Source organism: Coregonus lavaretus (assembly GCF_964263955.1).
Source record: "Coregonus lavaretus genome assembly, chromosome: 6".
Taxonomy (NCBI): domain Eukaryota; kingdom Metazoa; phylum Chordata; class Actinopteri; order Salmoniformes; family Salmonidae; genus Coregonus; species Coregonus lavaretus.
This window is the reverse complement of record NC_139993.1, coordinates 43161330-43180053: the sequence shown is the minus strand read 5'-3', so window position 1 is coordinate 43180053 and position 18724 is coordinate 43161330. Positions and strand designations below refer to the sequence as shown.

At 42.8% G+C, this 18724-nt stretch overlaps 1 protein-coding gene across 7 annotated transcripts in view; it reads right to left on the bottom strand.

Annotated features, from left to right (window-relative positions):
• Positions 1-6668: 6668 nt before the first annotated feature.
• The window catches only part of LOC311130955 (neuroligin-1), a gene marked incomplete at its 5' end in the record, with an annotated part of 260040 nt that continues 247984 nt past the window's right edge, over positions 6669-18724 (bottom strand). For 6 of the 7 annotated variants that reach the window (XM_084163782.1, XM_084163786.1, XM_084163783.1 and 3 more), the window contains 3 exons: positions 6669-7518; positions 8095-8884; positions 15741-15926. In XM_084163782.1, the coding sequence (XP_084019908.1) occupies positions 6690-7518; positions 8095-8884; positions 15741-15926 (1805 nt within the window). In that variant the 3' untranslated portion in view covers positions 6669-6689. Of the gene's footprint in view, positions 7519-8094; positions 8885-15713; positions 15927-18724 lie in introns of all 7 variants that reach the window. The other variant, XM_084163780.1, reaches the window with a different exon arrangement.

Genomic DNA, 18724 nt, shown 5'->3' with positions numbered 1-18724 from the left:
GAAGTACATAGCAATTATCTAATGTTATAAAAGGCTTGCAAGAAATGGCCCAGGGATAAGAAAGTAGATAGCTCAAACAGTGCTGCTAAATGAAAGACTGGTTATCAGAGGCAGAAGTGTTTAATGTTGTGAAATACTCCATAATGGGAAATGGCAAACCCTTATCAAACAGGATTTGAACTGCTCTTTGACAGGAGCATCTGTGCCCTTGGTCAAAACCACGCATGGTAAACAACTCTGTGTTTATTCCCCTCTCAGTCTCAAGGCAGAATCCCTTGCCTGCTAGCGAATATCGAAGTCAGGCGGTGATATAATTGGTTATTAATCGTTGCCAACAAGTAGAAATGTCAACATTTCCAAAGTGGACAAGAGTCTCGAATGATTTCTTATTAGCATGAAAGGAAATGCCAAATATGCTTGTGATTTTTACAGATAAGAGGAAAATATACAATTGAGACCTTCATGACACACAGCCCCAACAGACCACAGAAAGCACAGCAGTGAAAATCAATTTAATTACTCATCTTTCATATCTGTCACTTTAAAACAACAGCTGAAACAGTCAAAACCTGCAAAGAATAAACCATTAGACATTGTTGATTGCTTTGAAAGGCCAATTAGTACACAAAGAGCAAAAATTTGTGAAAGCATGCAAATGCTACTATAGAATATGACAGACTGTCCTCTATTCTGTTGAGCACGGGAATCAGAAAAAAACAGACACAAAAATGTTTTCCTATGATCAGGAAGTGTGAGAGAGACTGCTATGACATTATTTCAGATCTTAAACAGGGAAAGTTATATAACTGTCCAGATTGTTTTAGAATGACAAATGGCTTTATTGCATCTTTACAGATCACCACTGTAGTAGGTTGTATACGGATGACACTGAAGGTCTGGTGTTTGGATTTGGCACCTTGTAAGATACCTTATAAAATGCAGCAGCTAAAATGATGGGATACCATTATCACTTGTATTAGTAAGTTATAATAAAGCATTATTTACAGAAAAATTCACAAAAATGCCACCCACTTGTCCTTTACAAATGCAACAAACATGGGTGGGGTTGGTAGCTGCTTCGTCTAAATTAGTTTAACATTGGTATTCTGTAGTATATGATTTACTGGTTCTTATTAAATACCAGACATACAGTGAGGGAAAAAAGTATTTGATCCCCTGCTGATTTTGTACGTTTGCCCACTGACAAAGAAATGATCAGTCTATAATTTTAATGGTAGGTTTATTTGAACAGTGAGAGACAGAATAACAACAAAAAAATCCATTAAAACACATGTCAAAAATGTTATAAATTGATTTGCATTTTAATGAGGGAAATAAGTATTTGAACCCCTCTCAAACAGAAAGATTTCTGGCTCCCAGGTGTCTATTATACAGGTAACGAGCTGAGATTAGGAGCACACTCTTAAAGGAGTGCTCATAATCTCAGCTTGTTACCTGTATAAAAGACACCTGTCCACAGACGCAATCAATCAATCAGATTCCAAACTCTCCACCAAGGCCAATACCAAAGAGCTCTCCAAGGATGTCAGGGAAAAGATTGTAGACCTACACAAGGCTGGAATGGGCTACAAGACCATCGCCAAGCAGCTTGGTGAGAAGGTGACAACAGTTGGTGCGATTATTCGCAAATGGAAGAAACACAAAAGACCTGTCAATCTCCCTCGGCCTGGGGCTCCATGCAAGATCTCACCTCGTGGAGTTGCATTGATCATGAGAACGGTGAGGAATCAGCCCAGAACTACACGGGAGGATCTTGTCAATGATCTCAAAGCAGCTGGGACCATAGTCACCAAGAAAACAATTGGTAACACACTACGCCGTGAAGGACTTAAATCCTGCAGCGCCCGCAAGGTCCCCCTGCTCAAGAAAGCACATATACAGGGCCGTCTGAAGTTTGCCAAAGAACATCTGAATGATTCAGAGGAGAACTGGGTGAAAGTGTTGTGGTCAGATGAGACCAAAATCGAGTTCTTTGGCATCAACTCAATTCGCCGTGTTTGGAGGAGGAGGAATGCTGCCTATGACCCCAAGAACACCATCCCCACCATCAAACATGGAGGTGGAAACATTATGCTTTGGGGGTGTTTTTCTGCTAAGGGGACAGGACAACTTCACTGCATCAAAGGGACGATGGACGGGGCCATGTACCGTCAAATCTTGGGTGAGAACCTCCTTCCCTCAGCCAGGGCATTGAAAATGGGTCGTGGATGGGTATTCCAGCATGACAATGACCCAAAACACAAGGCCAAGGCAACAAAGGAGTGGCTCAAGAAGAAGCACATTAAGGTCCTGGAGTGGCCTAGCCAGTCTCCAGACCTTAATCCCATAGAAAATCTGTGGAGGGAGCCGGAGGTTCGAGTTGCCAAACGTCAGCCTCGAAACCTTAATGACTTGGAGAAGATCTGCAAAGAGGAGTGGGACAGAATCCCTCTTGAGATGTGTGCAAACCTGGTGGCCAACTACAAGAAACGTCTGACCTCTGTGATTGCCAACAAGGGTTTTGCCACCAAGTACTAAGTCATGTTTTGCAGAGGGGTCAAATACTTATTTCCCTCATTAAAATGCAAATCAATTTATAACATTTTTGACATGCGTTTTTCTGGATTTTTTTATTGTTATTCTGTCTCTCAATGTTCAAATAAACCTACCATTAAAATTATAGACTGATGATGTCTTTGTCATTGGGCAAACGTACAAAATCAGCAGGGGATCAAATACTTTTTTCCCTCACTGTAGGTATTTTTTCTTCATTCAGATCAAAGGAGTTGACAAAGTCAGATAAAAACAATATAAGTTATATCCTTTTTCTAAAGTATGTATAAAATTAAATACTTTGATACTGAAGACTAACTAGCTGAATTTTATTTTTCCTTACACGCTGACTGAGAAAATGTAAGGGAGGACATCTCTACCAGCAATGATATTTGCTCCTCTTTCAGTGTTCAACAATCAAATTTCAAGTTCATAACATGTACAACAAGCAACGAGGAGTGACAGGTGTACAGGATCGATGGAAATACAGTATGCCAGAAAATAATGGCACTGTCTAAAGCCTTTGTACTTTTTCCAAGCAGGTAGCAACTGAGAAACCTTCCACTGATACATTTTATATTACATTATGGTTTGAGGGGATATTATATCTGGGGCTTCTGTTACTTGTAAAAATGATACACAGTGTATACAAAACAAATTGTGACGCGCATTAGCTGAATGTCTGTTGTATAACCAATGTGAAAACGGAAAGTGTATGTTTGGTGTGTACATTAACCTTCAGAAGAGTCATTTGTTTTTCCATATTGTTGGTTGTATTCATTTGGTTACTTTAGCCATGCAAAAGTCCACTTTCGGAGATTCTGTTTTAAGTCTAGGTCTAGGATACATCAACATGAAGTCCTATACAGCCCTAGCAAAGGAACCCAACAGTGTGTGACAGACCAACTGACAAGTGAGTAACTACAGGCTTGTTTGAAGTTCAGTTCAGTCAAGCATTCTTTAACTGTGAGTGTCTACTCTGCAATTTAATCAAATCAGCCTATTGAACAAACATAACAGGGAAAAAAGAGTTGCAGCAATGCTAATTCAGCTTATTAAAATCATTTATTGTGCTCCAGAAGAGTATTTACTATTTAACCAGAAAGAAAGACAAGTGACAAATAATCTACAATACAACTGCCATACCCACTCACATAGCGCCCTTTTCACAGACATTTTGAAAGAGCGATCACCCTTTTACAGATCTTAAAGATCTTAATAGATCTCAAAGATGTTGAGAAGTGTTTTTTATAAAATGGCACTCGTTGCATTACATTCATTCACAATGCTTGACCCTCCTCTTTCCAAGCCTGGGTAACACAGGTCAGGCATGAGCCACATAGTCACATTATAGTTTCAGGTATACCCCTTCTTTCTCTTACCTTCTAGAAGTCCTGCATGCACATTTGGAGGGAGAGCCCTCAAAGCTCTCCTTTACCACTGGCTCATACAGTTTTAACACCACTCTGAGGGAGCATGATGGAGAGAGAGTACAGTGAGCAGCAACTATCCATATTCATACCTGCAGTATTTGAATATGGGGGGTGTACAGAGTGAGCTGTTATGGGAGGGAAGGAGGATGGGAGAGGAGAGTAGTACAGGTTGGCTCATTTCTAACTCTGTTTACAATCCTCGCCGGTATGGTAAGTAGTGGTGAAGCTGAGAGGGGGGAACTCTGGGGGAAACAAATCTGTTGAGGACTGGCTTATGCGTGCTAAAGTAAGCGCTTCTTTAACATTCTCCTCTCCTTCCAACTCTCCAATGTTACTTGATAATTTATCCGTAGTGCAATTACAAGTTTAATTCGCAATGGGCGGTTCTCTCCCCCCAAGTGTCATTTCTCCAGTGAGGAGCCTTGTTAAGAGGTCACACCACTGTAATACAGGCTGGTGAAACTGCTTGGGTGTTAGTTTTGGGACATCTGAAGGTTTTGTTATAATTTAAGTTCACCTCCCCCAGAAAAGCTACACCTTGTGTACATCCCGTTGTTTGAAAGTGTATGTTTCTCCTTTGAATGACTGTAGAGCGCCAGTAAATAAAGGAGACGGTGGAGCAAATGTCCAGGCTTTTATTTTTCTTCCTTTATGTCTTACTTACGTGTCGTCTCCACTCTCTGCTTGAGTACAGCAGGCCTTCTGTCTGTTTAGAGAGAGCTATTTTCCCTTCAGCGGCTTCCTCCTTTAAGCTATTCACTCTGGTTTGTATTTGTATGACACATTATTACTCCCCTGGCCTGCGCTAGCTGGCAGAGGGAAGTTGCACTCTGGCACTGCAAGGGCAGGAACACTCACTGAGGGCTGCCTAAGGGTTAGTGGGACAGTCATGGTAACATGCCGACAGGCATGTACAATGTGACACCAAGGCGTGTGTAAACCATGCTAAAGAAAAAGGATAACTAAAAGTCCAGAAAATACAGTATAGCATTTTCAGTAGAAAATAAAAAAACAGAGGCAAATGGCATTTACTCTGTGAGAGATGAGGGTGATGGCTGACCGGTTCTAGTGCAGTGAGCGAGAATCTGACTGATCACTGTTCCCTGCCTGGGAGAGGTGTACTATGGGAGTTCCTGGAGCGCTCCCTCTCCCTTTCTCTCTCTCTCCCTCGCTCTCTCTCGCGCTCTCCTGCTGTTGGGTTGCAGGCACAACAGGATGAGAGGACCCCCTAATCAACCATGTCAGCGGAGGGCCTCCTCGCTTCAATTACACATTTATACGCATTAATCTTTAAACAACACTACGGAACATACTCTATGAAAGGATAATGGGAGGAAAGAAAATATATGCAGTCAAGAGGTTCTACTATTTCCTAGCCTTCACCTTCCCTTCTTCATAGCCCTGGGCACGCTTTGTGTTCAGGAATCATTCATACGGAAAAAAGAAAAGAAAAGAATCAACAGTGCAGGTAATTACTTTTCTACATTAAAGTGGTCTTGAACTAGTCAAGAGTGGTGATAAGAAACCCAATATGTATAATAGCAAAGAACATTGATCCAAAGTAAAAGAGTACAATGAAAGGTCCCTCCATTGGGATCCCAAACAGCGAGTGATTCACCACTATCAAAAAGTTGTACCAACACAAATTGTACAAAACTAGTCCTTATACTCATGTTCACTCAAGCTATTGTGTATGTAATGTAGTTACCATAAGCCCACCCTCCTCTGCTGTCCTCAATTATGACCCATGACCTTCACCCATGTGACCATTCCCAAAATCCTGTGGGTTTGTAAGCTAATCAGCAGTGTTCCTTCAAACTAATCCAATGGGGATGAAAAGTATTCTTAATTATGACTTAATCAGCAGAACAGCCATCAAGCAGATAAATTGTCATGCGCGTCGTGCTAAAAATATCCAGTATCCTTTGTCCTCCAGCTTTCGGTATAGACAGCACTTGTGTGATGAAGCTGAATCTGCCAGAAAGCCAGTGGATCCCCCCCTTTTTGTTCTGCTGGCAGATTTGCGGTATTGACGCCCAAGAAGGACTTAAACAGCATTGGTGCTTTGTGTACATATCTAGATATGTAAATAGGTTCTATACAATAAAACTGTTCCCCAAAAATAAATTGATGAAAAGAATCCAAGACATTTTAAAAATGTCTACATTGTGCATATTCTTTAAGAGTTTTCCTCCTCTCTCTAGATAGTTTTTGTGATATCTTACATTGCCTCTACTTGTAGAGTAACACATGCCTAAATTGGTAAAGTGGCATCTCCTCTTGGCTCCAGAAAGAGTAATCTACAGTTTGATTCGTCAGGAAAACAATATGTTTTCTTTCATTTACAAAGCGGCCCTGCTACTCCTCTGAGGCTCCACTGAGGTTTCTCTCTTTTCCAAGATAACAGGATCAAGCAATAGTTTATAAAATTCCGAAGGTGATATCTATAGCTGGAAAAGTTGACCTTGTTTTGTTGCAATACCAGAAATAAAAATGATCCTTCTCTTTGTTTAATTTTTCATTTGAAATATTTTTGTACTTTTAATCATATCTTCTTTTATATAAAATGAAATTCTTCTCCCGTCCCAGCAACATCCCTATATTCCTTTCATATATTCACAGGAGTAGAAGTTAATCCACATCTGTTTGATTCAGGCTGGGTGTGAGCTCTGGCATGTGCTGTGTATGTCAGCGTCCGTCCGGCTATACCCTGGTGGTGGAGTGTGAGTGCGGGTGAGGCAGGGTGTGAGGCAGGGTGCTGTTCTGTCCACTACTGGGGAAGGTGTTGAAGTTGTGCAAGGACTGGCGGCCCTGCATGGTGTTGGGGATCATGGTGATGGTGTTTGGGGTCATGAGGGGGATGTCGTCAGGAGAGCGTCGCATGGCTAGCGTGTAATCTGGCGGGCAGGCAGTTCTCAGAACCACCTTGTGTGGGTGCATGGCATCGCACTCGTGGTCCAGGTCCGTGTGCTTCATCTGCAGGGACATTATCTCCTCCTCCTGCGTGTGCGCCAGGTCGTTGGTCGTGTTGCGCTGGGGGCTGCAGCGCCGGTGAACGTCATGCCGCCGCTTGTCCTTCTTGTAGTAGAGCGCTGCAAAGGCCAGGATGTTGAGGAAGAGCAGCGAGGCGCCCACGGCGATGGTGACGCTCAGTTCTGTGGAGTAGTCCCTCTGGTCCACCAGGAAGGGCTGGTTCTGACTGTCCTGGGTCTCGGTGGGGAAGGGCGTGGGGTTAGGCCTCTTGGTGTTGACAGGGATCTTCTTTGGTGTCCTGGGGGTGACCTCTGGTGGTGGGACCTTGGTGGTGGTGGAGATGATCTGGGTGACCTCGTTCAGGCTGTGGAGGTGTGGCACCAGCTCCAGCCACAGGTTGACCTTGTTGGCCCGGTAGTGCTCCTTGACTCGGGGCTTCAGGCCGATGTGGAGGTACAGCTGGTCCTTCTGGTTGTAGCGCGTCCACGCCACCTCCTCGAAACGGTTAGGCTTGGTGTGGATGAACTTGGTATCCTGGGGGACCGGCTGGTTGGGGTCACTGCAAGGGAAAGAGGGAACTTAGTATGAGTAAAGCACCACTACCCAGCATGAGGAATGGAGGCTCATTCCAGCAGAACGAGCACCATTGTTTGGGAATGGCATATGGAGCCAATCGGAACACATCATAAACTGGCAAAATGGAATGTGGAAGCATGAATCTCATAGGTGCCCTGTGTTATATGTTAATTTACTGTTATATATGTAGATCAGTAGTATCCCGATGGTGCCGTTGGGCTCTTTGGCTGCAGAGGGAAAAAGCCATTGTCCCCCATTATGCTCCAAAAAACAATTACTTCCATGACTACATGCTTAAAGGCAATGCAAAAAAGGATTCTAATGTTTTCCTATTGAGAATTGCACTCTCAAGGAAACTGTCATTTGTTATTAATTAACAGCATGTTAAAGAATATGGGATGAGACAATGATACACATTGATATTCTGTCCAAGCTTTAAAAACATAAAAATTAACACAACCAAATGGTACTCAATTCATTAACTAGAGAAATGTGTAAGTATGACACGCATGCACGCACATACACGACATCTTAAAATATGTTTCAGTACTGCACGTACCCAGTTTTGGCAAAATTAGTCCAGTAGGTCATCACCACAGCGCTGAGCATGACGTCGTTCTTGGAGAAGTTACAAGGGAACAGCTCTGTGGGGCCAATCATGGGCAGGCCAAACACGTAAGGGATCTCATCGCCGTGGGAAGCGTCTGCCCAGGGGGGCACCTGGTCTGTCTGGCAGTGGTGGTAGAAGGCATAGAAGTAGGTTGGCGACCCAAAGCTGGAGTGGAGGTCTGCTGTGGCCACGGCCGGAGCCACCCACTGGTGATCAGTGAACAGGGCTAGTAGGGTCTTCCTCCTGGTCTCTGGGTTGTGCCTATCAGCCCAGTCCGTGTACATGAACTTTATGGTCTCCCGCAGAATGTCCTTTCCCTCCGGGTAACCGTACAGGTCGTCCACGAAGCTGGACACGGCGTAGTCAAAATCATTGGCCTGGACGCCGTTCTCATGGTCTACGATGAGCTCCACGAACTTCAGGCCTTCGCCCTGGTTGACGCCCAGCATGATGTCATAGTTGAGGAACTCACCCTGCTCCATGAGGATCTGGGGGTCGTCTGGGATGACGTCACCGTCGATAACAGGCCCGAAGGCGATGTGGTACCGTGCAGGCTGGATGTCCTGATCCACCAGCTCCTTGTAGTGCTTCTTCTGCAGACACTCCACCAGGTCCACTGTGTCTTTCAGGTTGCAGCCCACCTTCTTGGCCAACATGCGAGCATACTTAGCAGGCTGGAAGCTGACGGCCCAGCTGGACAACGCAGTGCCACTCTGTGCTATAGCTCTCTGGAAAAGTCCTGCAGAGAGATAAGATAGAAGCCAACCAGAGTGAGACAACGCCTCATAGAATCACAATGCATTACACACAACATGCATCTACCACTGCACTTACATCAAAATGTGCACTTGAACAACGTACCATTTTCATAATTTCACTGATAAACAGCCTACTTTTACTATAAAAGTTGAATACATTTTTATAATTATTATTTTGCTGATTATTACACTTGCTGGCAATAGACATAACTCTCCTCAAAACCTTAAAAATATCAAAGTCAGTTTGTCTGGATTAGTTTATTGTGCCATTCCTGGGAGAGCAGAGGGAAACATTTGTCTATTGCCTTGACAGACGTCTGCATTGTTAGCAGTGATTAGTGCTTTACAAACAGACAGACTTGCTACTTCAGAGTTTGTTTGCCAAGGTTTGTAGACAAACATGTTACACCATTTTACACAGGAATGATCATGATATTACATACTAATACATACTCATACTATACTGTATACTACTGCTTTTATAATGAACTACCCATGTGCCTTATCATAAAACATTGTCTGTATCATTTTCTCACACAGGGTGCACAGTGCTCATTAAAACTTGCTGTCATAATATATTATGTGATCAAACACACGTGACACACACCACACAAGCCAGGTAGGAATAAACCATGTAGTGTAGGATGATAAGGAATGAGATGGATAAAAAGAGAGAGAGGTAAAGAGAGGTAACTGGTCTGTGTTACTATGACAGCGCATGGGCTCAGTATTGAGGAAATCGCAATAGGTGTCTAATTCATGTTTTTTATAAATGTTGTTTTATAAACAAGAAATCACATGTATTTTTATGTAAACATGTATTTTTATCATTCTAATACCTCTTAAGGATCGGACCCTTTTTTTCAAGTTTCGCCTAAAATGACATACCCAAATCAAACTGCCTGTAGCTCAGGACCTGAAGCAAGGATATGCATATTCTTGATACCAGTTGAAAGTTAACACTTCAAAGTTTGTGGAAATGTGAAATTAATGTAGGAGAATATAACACGTTAGATTTTTTTGTTCCATCATCTTTGAAATGCAAGAGAAAGGCCACAATATAATATTGCAGTTTAGGCGCAATTTAGATTTTGGCCACTAGATGGTAGTAGTGTGTGTGCAAAGTTTCAGATTGATCCAGTGAAGCATTGCAATACTTGACTATTTTCTATCAAGTCTGCCCAAATGTGTCGAATTGGTCAATTGATACATTTTCAAGTACATAACTATAGAGAACATACAAAAATGATGTGGTAATACAAAATGTAAGTTTACACACTCCCAGGAATGTCATACATGATGGATCATTAGCTTATACACAAACTTTCACACATCTAGATGAACGGGCGGGGTGGGTGTGGAGCCAGAGACAGCAGGGGTTCAAACTGTAGAACCCAGTTCCTACATTTGAATATAAAAATGGATTTTATCAAACAAAACTATGGTACATTTTATCTCTAAGTACATTATTTACCTTCAGAGGTGATTGTATCAAACCAGTTGCCGTGATACATTTTTTGTTGTTGTGCACTCTCCTCAAACAATAGCATGGTATTTCTTCACTGTAATAGCTACTGTAAATTGGACAGTGCACTTAGATTAACAGGAATTTAAGCTTTCTGCCCACATACGACATGTCTATGTCCTGGAAAGTTTTCTGTTACTTACAACAGTCATGCTAATCACATTAGCGCATGTTAGCTCAACCGTCCCGTATACGGGACACCGATCCCGTAGAGGTTAACAAAGAAAACTTGGTTTAACTATAAAATCTTCAAACATGTTGATATGAAATCTTTCAATCTAACCCACACATGTACATTCAGAAGAAGATGGAAATTAAGCACATTCAGATAGCGGTGCAATGTGATGCCTTAAGGTGATGAGCTCGTGTAACATTGTAACTCCCATCAGCTACAGTATACAGTGGGGGGAAAAAGTATTTAGTCAGCCACCAACTGTGCAGGTTCTCCCACTTAAAAAGATGAGAGAGGCCTGTAATTTTCATCATAGGTACACGTCAAATATGACAGACAAAATGAGGAAAAAAAATCCAGAAAATCACATTGTAGGATTTTTTATGAATTTATTTGCAAATTATGGTGGAGAATAAGTATTTGGTCAATAACAAAAGTTTCTCAATACTTTGTTATATACCCTTTGTTGGCAATGACACAGGTCAAACGTTTTCTGTAAGTCTTCACAAGGTTTTCACACACTGTTGCTGGTATTTTGGCCCATTCCTCCATGCAGATCTCCTCTAGAGCAGTGATGTTTTGGGGCTGTCGCTGGGCAACACGGACTTTCAACTCCCTCCAAAGATTTTCTATGGGGTTGAGATCTGGAGACTGGCTAGGCCACTCCAGGACCTTGAAATGCTTCTTACGAAACCACTCCTTCGTTGCCCGGGCGGTGTGTTTGGGATCATTGTCATGCTGAAAGACCCAGCCACGTTTCATCTTCAATGCCCTTGCTGATGGAAGGAGGTTTTCACTCAAAATCTCACGATACATGGCCCCATTCATTCTTTCCTTTACACGGATCAGTCGTCCTGGTCCCTTTGCAGAAAAACAGCCCCAAAGCATGATGTTTCCACCCCCATTCTTCACAGTAGGTATGGTGTTCTTTGGATGCAACTCAGCATTCTTTGTCCTCCAAACACGACGAGTTGAGTTTTTTCCAAAAAGTTATATTTTGGTTTCATCTGACCATGTGACATTCTCCCAATCCTCTTCTGGATCATCCAAATGCACTCTAGCAAACTTCAGACGGGCCTGGACATGTACTGGCTTAAGCAGGGGGACACGTCTGGCACTGCAGGATTTGAGTCCCTGGCGGCGTAGTGTGTTACTGATGGTAGGCTTTGTTACTTTGGTCCCAGCTCTCTGCAGGTCATTCACTAGGTCCCCTCGTGTGGTTCTGGGATTTTTGCTCACCGTTCTTGTGATCATTTTGACCCCACGGGGTGAGATCTTGCGTGGAGCCCCAGATCGAGGGAGATTATCAGTGGTCTTGTATGTCTTCCATTTCCTAATAATTGCTCCCACAGTTGATTTCTTCAAACCAAGCTGCTTACCTATTGCAGATTCAGTCTTCCCAGCCTTGTGCAGGTCTACAATTTTGTTTCTGGTGTCCTTTGACAGCTCTTTGGTCTTGGCCATAGTGGAGTTTGGAGTGTGACTGTTTGAGGTTGTGGACAGGTGTCTTTTATACTGATAACAAGTTCAAACAGTTGCCATTAATACAGGTAACGAGTGGAGGACAGAGAAGCCTCTTAAAGAAGAAGTTACAGGTCTGTGAGAGCCAGAAATCTTGCTTGTTTGTAGGTGACCAAATACTTATTTTCCACCATAATTTGCAAATAAATTCATTAAAAATCCTACAATGTGATTTTCTGGATTTTCTTTTCTCAATTTGTCTGTCATAGTTGACGTGTACCTATGATGAAAATTACAGGCCTCTATCATCTTTTTAAGTGGGAGAACTTGCACAATTGGTGGCTGACTAAATACTTTTTTTCCCCACTGTATGTGGATTCCGGGGTTGTCATGGCGCCGTGAGGTCGCCTAGGCAGCGAGCTCCTGTACATTTTGTAAATATTTGTATAATTAATTACTTTTTGGCATTTTTCCCTGCAAACGTTTTGTTTTAAGATTGAGCAATTAATATATCTAATTAATGTCATCAGAATCCACCACAGAGTTTCTAGACTGAATCTGGCAAGTCAATTGTTTGTTTGGCTAGCTAGCTAATGTAAACTGGCTAGCTGGCAATTGTTTTGATTCGAATGCCAGCCATCAACCACTTTGAAAAGAAGGTTGACGAAATCCGCTCCTCATTCACTCAGCCTATTGAGTCCACTGGTCCCACTCACACAGAACTACCCTACGCCTTGACCTCTTTCTCCCCTCTCTCTCCAGATGAAATCATGCCACTAGTGAGGTCCGGCCGCCAGACAACCTGCCCGCACAACTGCATCTCTTCCTCCCTTCTCCAGACCTTCTCCCATTCCTCACTTCCCCTATCAACTCATCCCTGACCACTTGCTGCGTCCCCTCTGACTTCAAAATGGCCTGAGTCGATCCCCTCCTCAAGAAACCAACACTTGACACATCAAAAACTACAGACCGGTATTTTCTTTCCAAAACACTTGAGCGTGCTGTCTCTGACCAACTCTCTCACTATCTCTCTCAGAACGATCTTCTTGACCCTAGCCAGTCAAGCTTCAAGATGGGTCACTCAACCGAGACTGCTCTTCTCTGTGTCACGGAGGCTCTCCGCACTGCCGAAGCTGACTCTCTCTCCTCTGTTCTCATCCTCCTAGATCTATCCGCTGCCTTTGAAACTGTGAACCATCAGATCCTCCTCTCCACCCTCTCAAGGCTGGGCATCTCAGGCTCTGCACACTCTTGGATTGCATGCTAACTGGCAGGCCGCTCCTACCAGGTGACATGGAGAGGAACTGTGTCTGCACCACGTACTCTCACTACTGGTGTCACCCAGGCATAATTTCTAGGCCCTCTCCTCTTTTCTCTATACACCAAGTCACTCGGCTCCATCATATATATCCTCAAATGGTCTATCCTATCATTGCTATGCGGATGACACTCAACTACTTTTCTCCTTCTCCCCTTCTGACACCCAGGTGGCGACACGCATCCCTGCGTACATGGCAGAGATATCGGCCCACCACCTCAAGCTCAACAAGACGGAGCTGCTCTTCCTCCAGGAGAAGTCCTGCCAGCTCCAAGAACTCTCCATTACGGATGACAACTCCACGGTGTCCCCCTCCCAGAGTTCAAATAACCTTGGTGTGACCCTGGACTGTTAACACCCTGTCACTCTCTGCAAACATCAAAGCAGTGACTCGCTCCTGCAGGTTCATGCTCTACAACATCAGTAGAGTACGACCCTACCTCACACAGGAAGCGGCGCAGGTCCTAATCCAGACACTTGTCATCTCCCATCTGGACTACTGTAACTCACTGTTGGCTAGGCTCCCCGCTTGTGCCATCAAACTTCTGCAACTTGTCCAGAACGGTGCAGCCTGCCTGGTGTTCAACCTTCCCAAGTTCTCCCATGCCCCCCGCTACTCCGCATACTACACTGGCTTCCAGTCGAAGCTCGCATCCACTACAAGACCATGGTACTTGCCTATGGAGCAGCAAGAGGAACTGCCCCTCCCTACCTTCAGGCTATGCTCAAACCCTACACCCCAACCCGAGCACTCTGTTCTGCCACCTCTGGTCTCTTGGCCCTTCCACCTCTACGAGATGCCAGCTCCCACTCAGCCCAGTCCAAGCTGTTCTCTGTCCTGGCACCCCAATGGTGGAACCAGCTTCTCCCTGAAGCTAGGACAGCAGAGTCCCTGCTCATCTTCTGAAAACATCTGAAACCCTACCTCTTCAAAGAGTATCTTAAATATTCCCACAGCACACCCCCTCGAACCACCTCCTCACTCGCACTTGACTTCCCCCCCCCCCCTTACTAGCTCTGACTTTGATGATAGCTACCTTATTGAGGAAAAAATTGACTTACTAAGACTGTGATATGTGGTTGTCCCACCTAGCTATCTTAAGATGACTGCACTAACTGTAAGTCGCTCTGGATAAGAGCGTCTGCTAAATGACTAAAATGTAAATGTAAAATGTGTGTCCGGAGGTTGAGGATGGAGAGAAGCCCGAAAGCAAGACGGCTGAGGTGTGCCATGACTAGGATCCTAAGGAGGACTAAGTTACAAGGCTACTCTTGCATTATCATTGTAATGTGTGTTTTCTGGCGCCACATGACTGCTGTAGCTTCACCCAAATGGGTGCTTCATTTTGGTAGTAGTGAAGCCTAGCTACACCTGCTACGGAGTCCATGAACTGGAGAAGCCTCACTGACGGCAATGACTGCGAGACACCTTGATGACACCGTGCTGCCTGCCCCGAACTTGCTTCAGAGATCATCTTTGCTTGCTCTCCCCCTTTGACCACCTCCCTCCGATGACCACTCAAGCCATGAACTTTCCAACCCTCTCATGACCTTCCATCTCATTATGTTGTTGTTGTCATTTTCTAAATTGCTTGTATTTTTTGTGTTGCTTTAAAGCGCTTTGAGATTCTTTATGTAATGAATAGCTCTATAAAAGCGTAATAAATTATTATTACTATTATTATTATTATTATGTGTATCTCAATATGCACTTTAGCAATTGTTACAAAGTTGTAGGAGCAGAGCCCTCAGAGACCCTGTGGTGATGGCTCAGAGGAATACATAGGAAATTATCATATATCACTGTGAAAAGGGCTGTCAAATCTTGTTCGATGTAAAAGTGTTGTCATTCACCTGCATTGGCAGCAGTGACTAGGATTTGTCATACTGCGTCTGAATGGTGTTTCATACTGTGGTATGAATATTCATACTTTTGTATGGAATTAATCTCTGAAGACAATAAGATTAGAGGGAGCAATACACTGACACTGACATGGTAACATTTACTGGGGCTCCCCTGGGAACGTGGATTAGGAGATGAGAGAGTGATACAATCAAAATAAAGTGGGGCTGTGTGTGGTATTCTGGTATGGAATACCATCAGAGTCTACAGTATATATGGTCATTGCTTTAGTCAACTTTAACCTCCATGGATTAGTAAACATTCAAGAGTTTTACAAAATACAAGGTCCAGTGGCATGTCAAATCACATAATCAAAAGCACCCGTATTCAGCCATTCCAGAACAAAATACCCACATCAACTCAAACCACACAGTAATGAAGGTGGCATGCAACACCGAAAATTTTCAAAAGTTGCAACCTCTGCATTATACCTTTGGTTGAATTGCTCCAACGGTTACCTTCAGAATAATGGGACAGGGTCAGGAGGTTGACACAGGAGGCGCCAGCCCCTGATCCAAAAACAGTTATTCGTAAAGGGTCACCACCAAAAAAAGCAATATTCTCGCTAGTCCAGCGCAGAGCTTGGATCAGATCAAGGAGTCCGTAGTTTCCCTTGGAAGCTTGGTCCCCTGTGCTTAAGAAACCTGGAAAACAGAGAGAACAAAACAGAGAACAGATCAATAACCTGGGCTGTCTTGGAGGTATGAACACAGAGCTACCAAAGATTTTTATAACTAACCCAAGATAGACCACAGCCTGTCGTTTCCAATGGGAGCAAATTAATCATAGTGGGTAGAACAAGCAAGGAGGTGGGCAGAGCCAAGCACGAGCTAGCGAGAGCCTATTGGCGTGTTCTAGCATGTATTTGCATATTTCGGTTAGGGAACGCCTACTCTGTGAAGTGTGCGTGTAAAATAACTCAATTTTCCCTTGCACTCCTTCTAAACAACGGCATTTTTAAAAACTTTGGCAAAGGGTAAAGTCTACAAAACTTAGTCCACTCTGTTCATAACAGATTCTAGTGTTGGAAACAGAAAACTGTATTGAGATCAAATGTTTAATCGATGAGAAAATTAGCAGAAAATCTGCCAAATTCCTTCTCGCTCCATCTTCTCCCACTGCCGGCCACTGGGCTTCCTCTCACCACCATATGTGACCCGTTTCAGGAATCTAGGCATATGTCGCACGTCACTACTTCACAGGAGAGGCATTTGAACGTCATTTTGTTTATTATTATTTTTTTATGCGTTTTTTGGCAGACATGCCTTCTGGAACATGTGAACTTTCATGTGCCTTAATAACAAACGTGTATTCCATCCATAAATACGAATAAAAATGTTAAATTACGAGCCTAGTTGGTTTAGCCTCGGAAAAAGACAGCAACCTTCCCGCTAGCCATGATTGGCTGAGATAATGGATGGGCTGGACATGCCGGGAGATGAGTTTGGATTGGTCTGCCATGTAGCATGCGTCTGTCTATAATGTCAGCTGCTCAGTATGTGTTGATAATCCTTTCTACCAAGGCTTTTTGAAAGATAAATTAGCATCGAGAACTACAAGTGTTTCTACTTTTTTAAATAACATTGATGCCCTGAATTTTGCAGGCGCTATTGACAGATCAGTTGGAAAAAGTTGTGAAGTGCTACTTTCTGCACACGCCACGGTCAGTGTGAACCGGAGTGACTTGAAACAATGCTGGCCAAACAAGATGAGCTTCAAACAAAACTGAGTTAAATGGTTCTAGTCTGCTGTGAAGCATTAATTTGTGTATACGGGTAAGAGTCTAGCTACATTTTCAGATGTTATAAGTTTCTAATTTTGTCAGAAAGTCATTTTCATTGCAAGTTAAAGCATACTGTTAGCTAGCTAACTAACATCTAACCTAGTTGGTTAGCTTTAGCTACCTGCAGATTCATACTACAACTATGACAATCAGTTTGTATTGGTAGTAGTATGAGTTGAGATTATTCCGGTTCATTGTTTAGCTAGCTAGCTAAATGTCTAAACAAAAGACCACTGCGCCAGATGATTACATGAACCATGAATTTAGCCAGGTGTGTCTGGGGGTGATTATGGCCATCTATTGTATTTCATGAACATGTGTACATGTCTAGACAATAGTGACCCATCCACTTAGCTAGATGTGGCTGGGGGGTGGTTATAACATTTATTTCACATGACTCATCAATTTAGACAAGTGTGTCTGGGTAAGCGTCATCTAATAATTATCTGGACACTTTCTGGTTTTGATATTGCTATTATGCAAATATGCAAGTAACCATTTCACTGTACCGTTTACACCTTCTGTATCCTGTGCATGTGACAAATAAACATAAGATTTTATTTGATATAGTGTGTGTTTACCAGAGACGGTAATGTGAAGAACAACATGACCTGCACCAAAGTCAGATTAGGATATAGGCTAAGGAGATTGTAGGCTACTACTTTTACCACTTTTAGTCTTGAAATCTTTGGATGTTTACTACACTACTCACTCTGTTCAGAACATGGCCTCACATGTGAATCCTTAAAGAGATGGGTGAGGCTTAAGAGGGTGTGAACGATGCTGAATGGGTGTAGACAAAAAAGAGCTCTCCAGTAGGTGTACCAATAGTGAGGTTACAAGTTTATCAACTTTCAAAGCAGAATGACTTACCCATTGTTCCTCAACTGCAGTGTTTGATATACAATTTTCTAGGTCTGAGTCTCTACTTTTATCCAATGTAAAAAAACATAATTTAACATTTTGCTACATAGGACAGAATTCAGGTGGTGGGTCACATATTTGGTGAGTGGAAACGCCAACCGGATGATTCACATTTACACATCCGGTAAAATATCTGTCTCATTGTTCTATCTGTGGTGCTACGGTTCATTCCTATGCAAACACTGATTATATCTCTGCATATTTTACAGAAGTTTATAATGTAGTCAAAACTTTGCAAGAAACTCCATGTAAAGTTAATGAGAGAGAAAGCTCTATTTGATATGTATTTTTAAGGTATTTCATAGTGTTTGATGATTAAACGTCTTATTGAGTCTACCTGGAAATGACTCACAACAGACTCTTTAGGCACAGCAAAGTTTTACATGCAAAACCAAAAAGCTTGTGCATTTAATACTTTTAGCAATAAAACAGGAGTTATTATTCCAAAGAGTCAACTTAGGGGACGCTATGCTAAATATAATTATGGAAATCCAATTGTATTTATTTTATTTTATTTTATTTCACCTTTATTTAACCAGGTAAGCCAGTTGAGAACAAGTTCTCATTTACAACTGTGACCTGGCCAAGATAAAGCAAAGCAGTGCAATAAAAACAACAACAACAGTCAACAGTCAATAACACAATAACACAATAGCAACAGTTTTGAGGAAGACAGATATAAATCCATACGACATAAAAAATACACTATGGATAAAATAATCAAATGTAGTCATG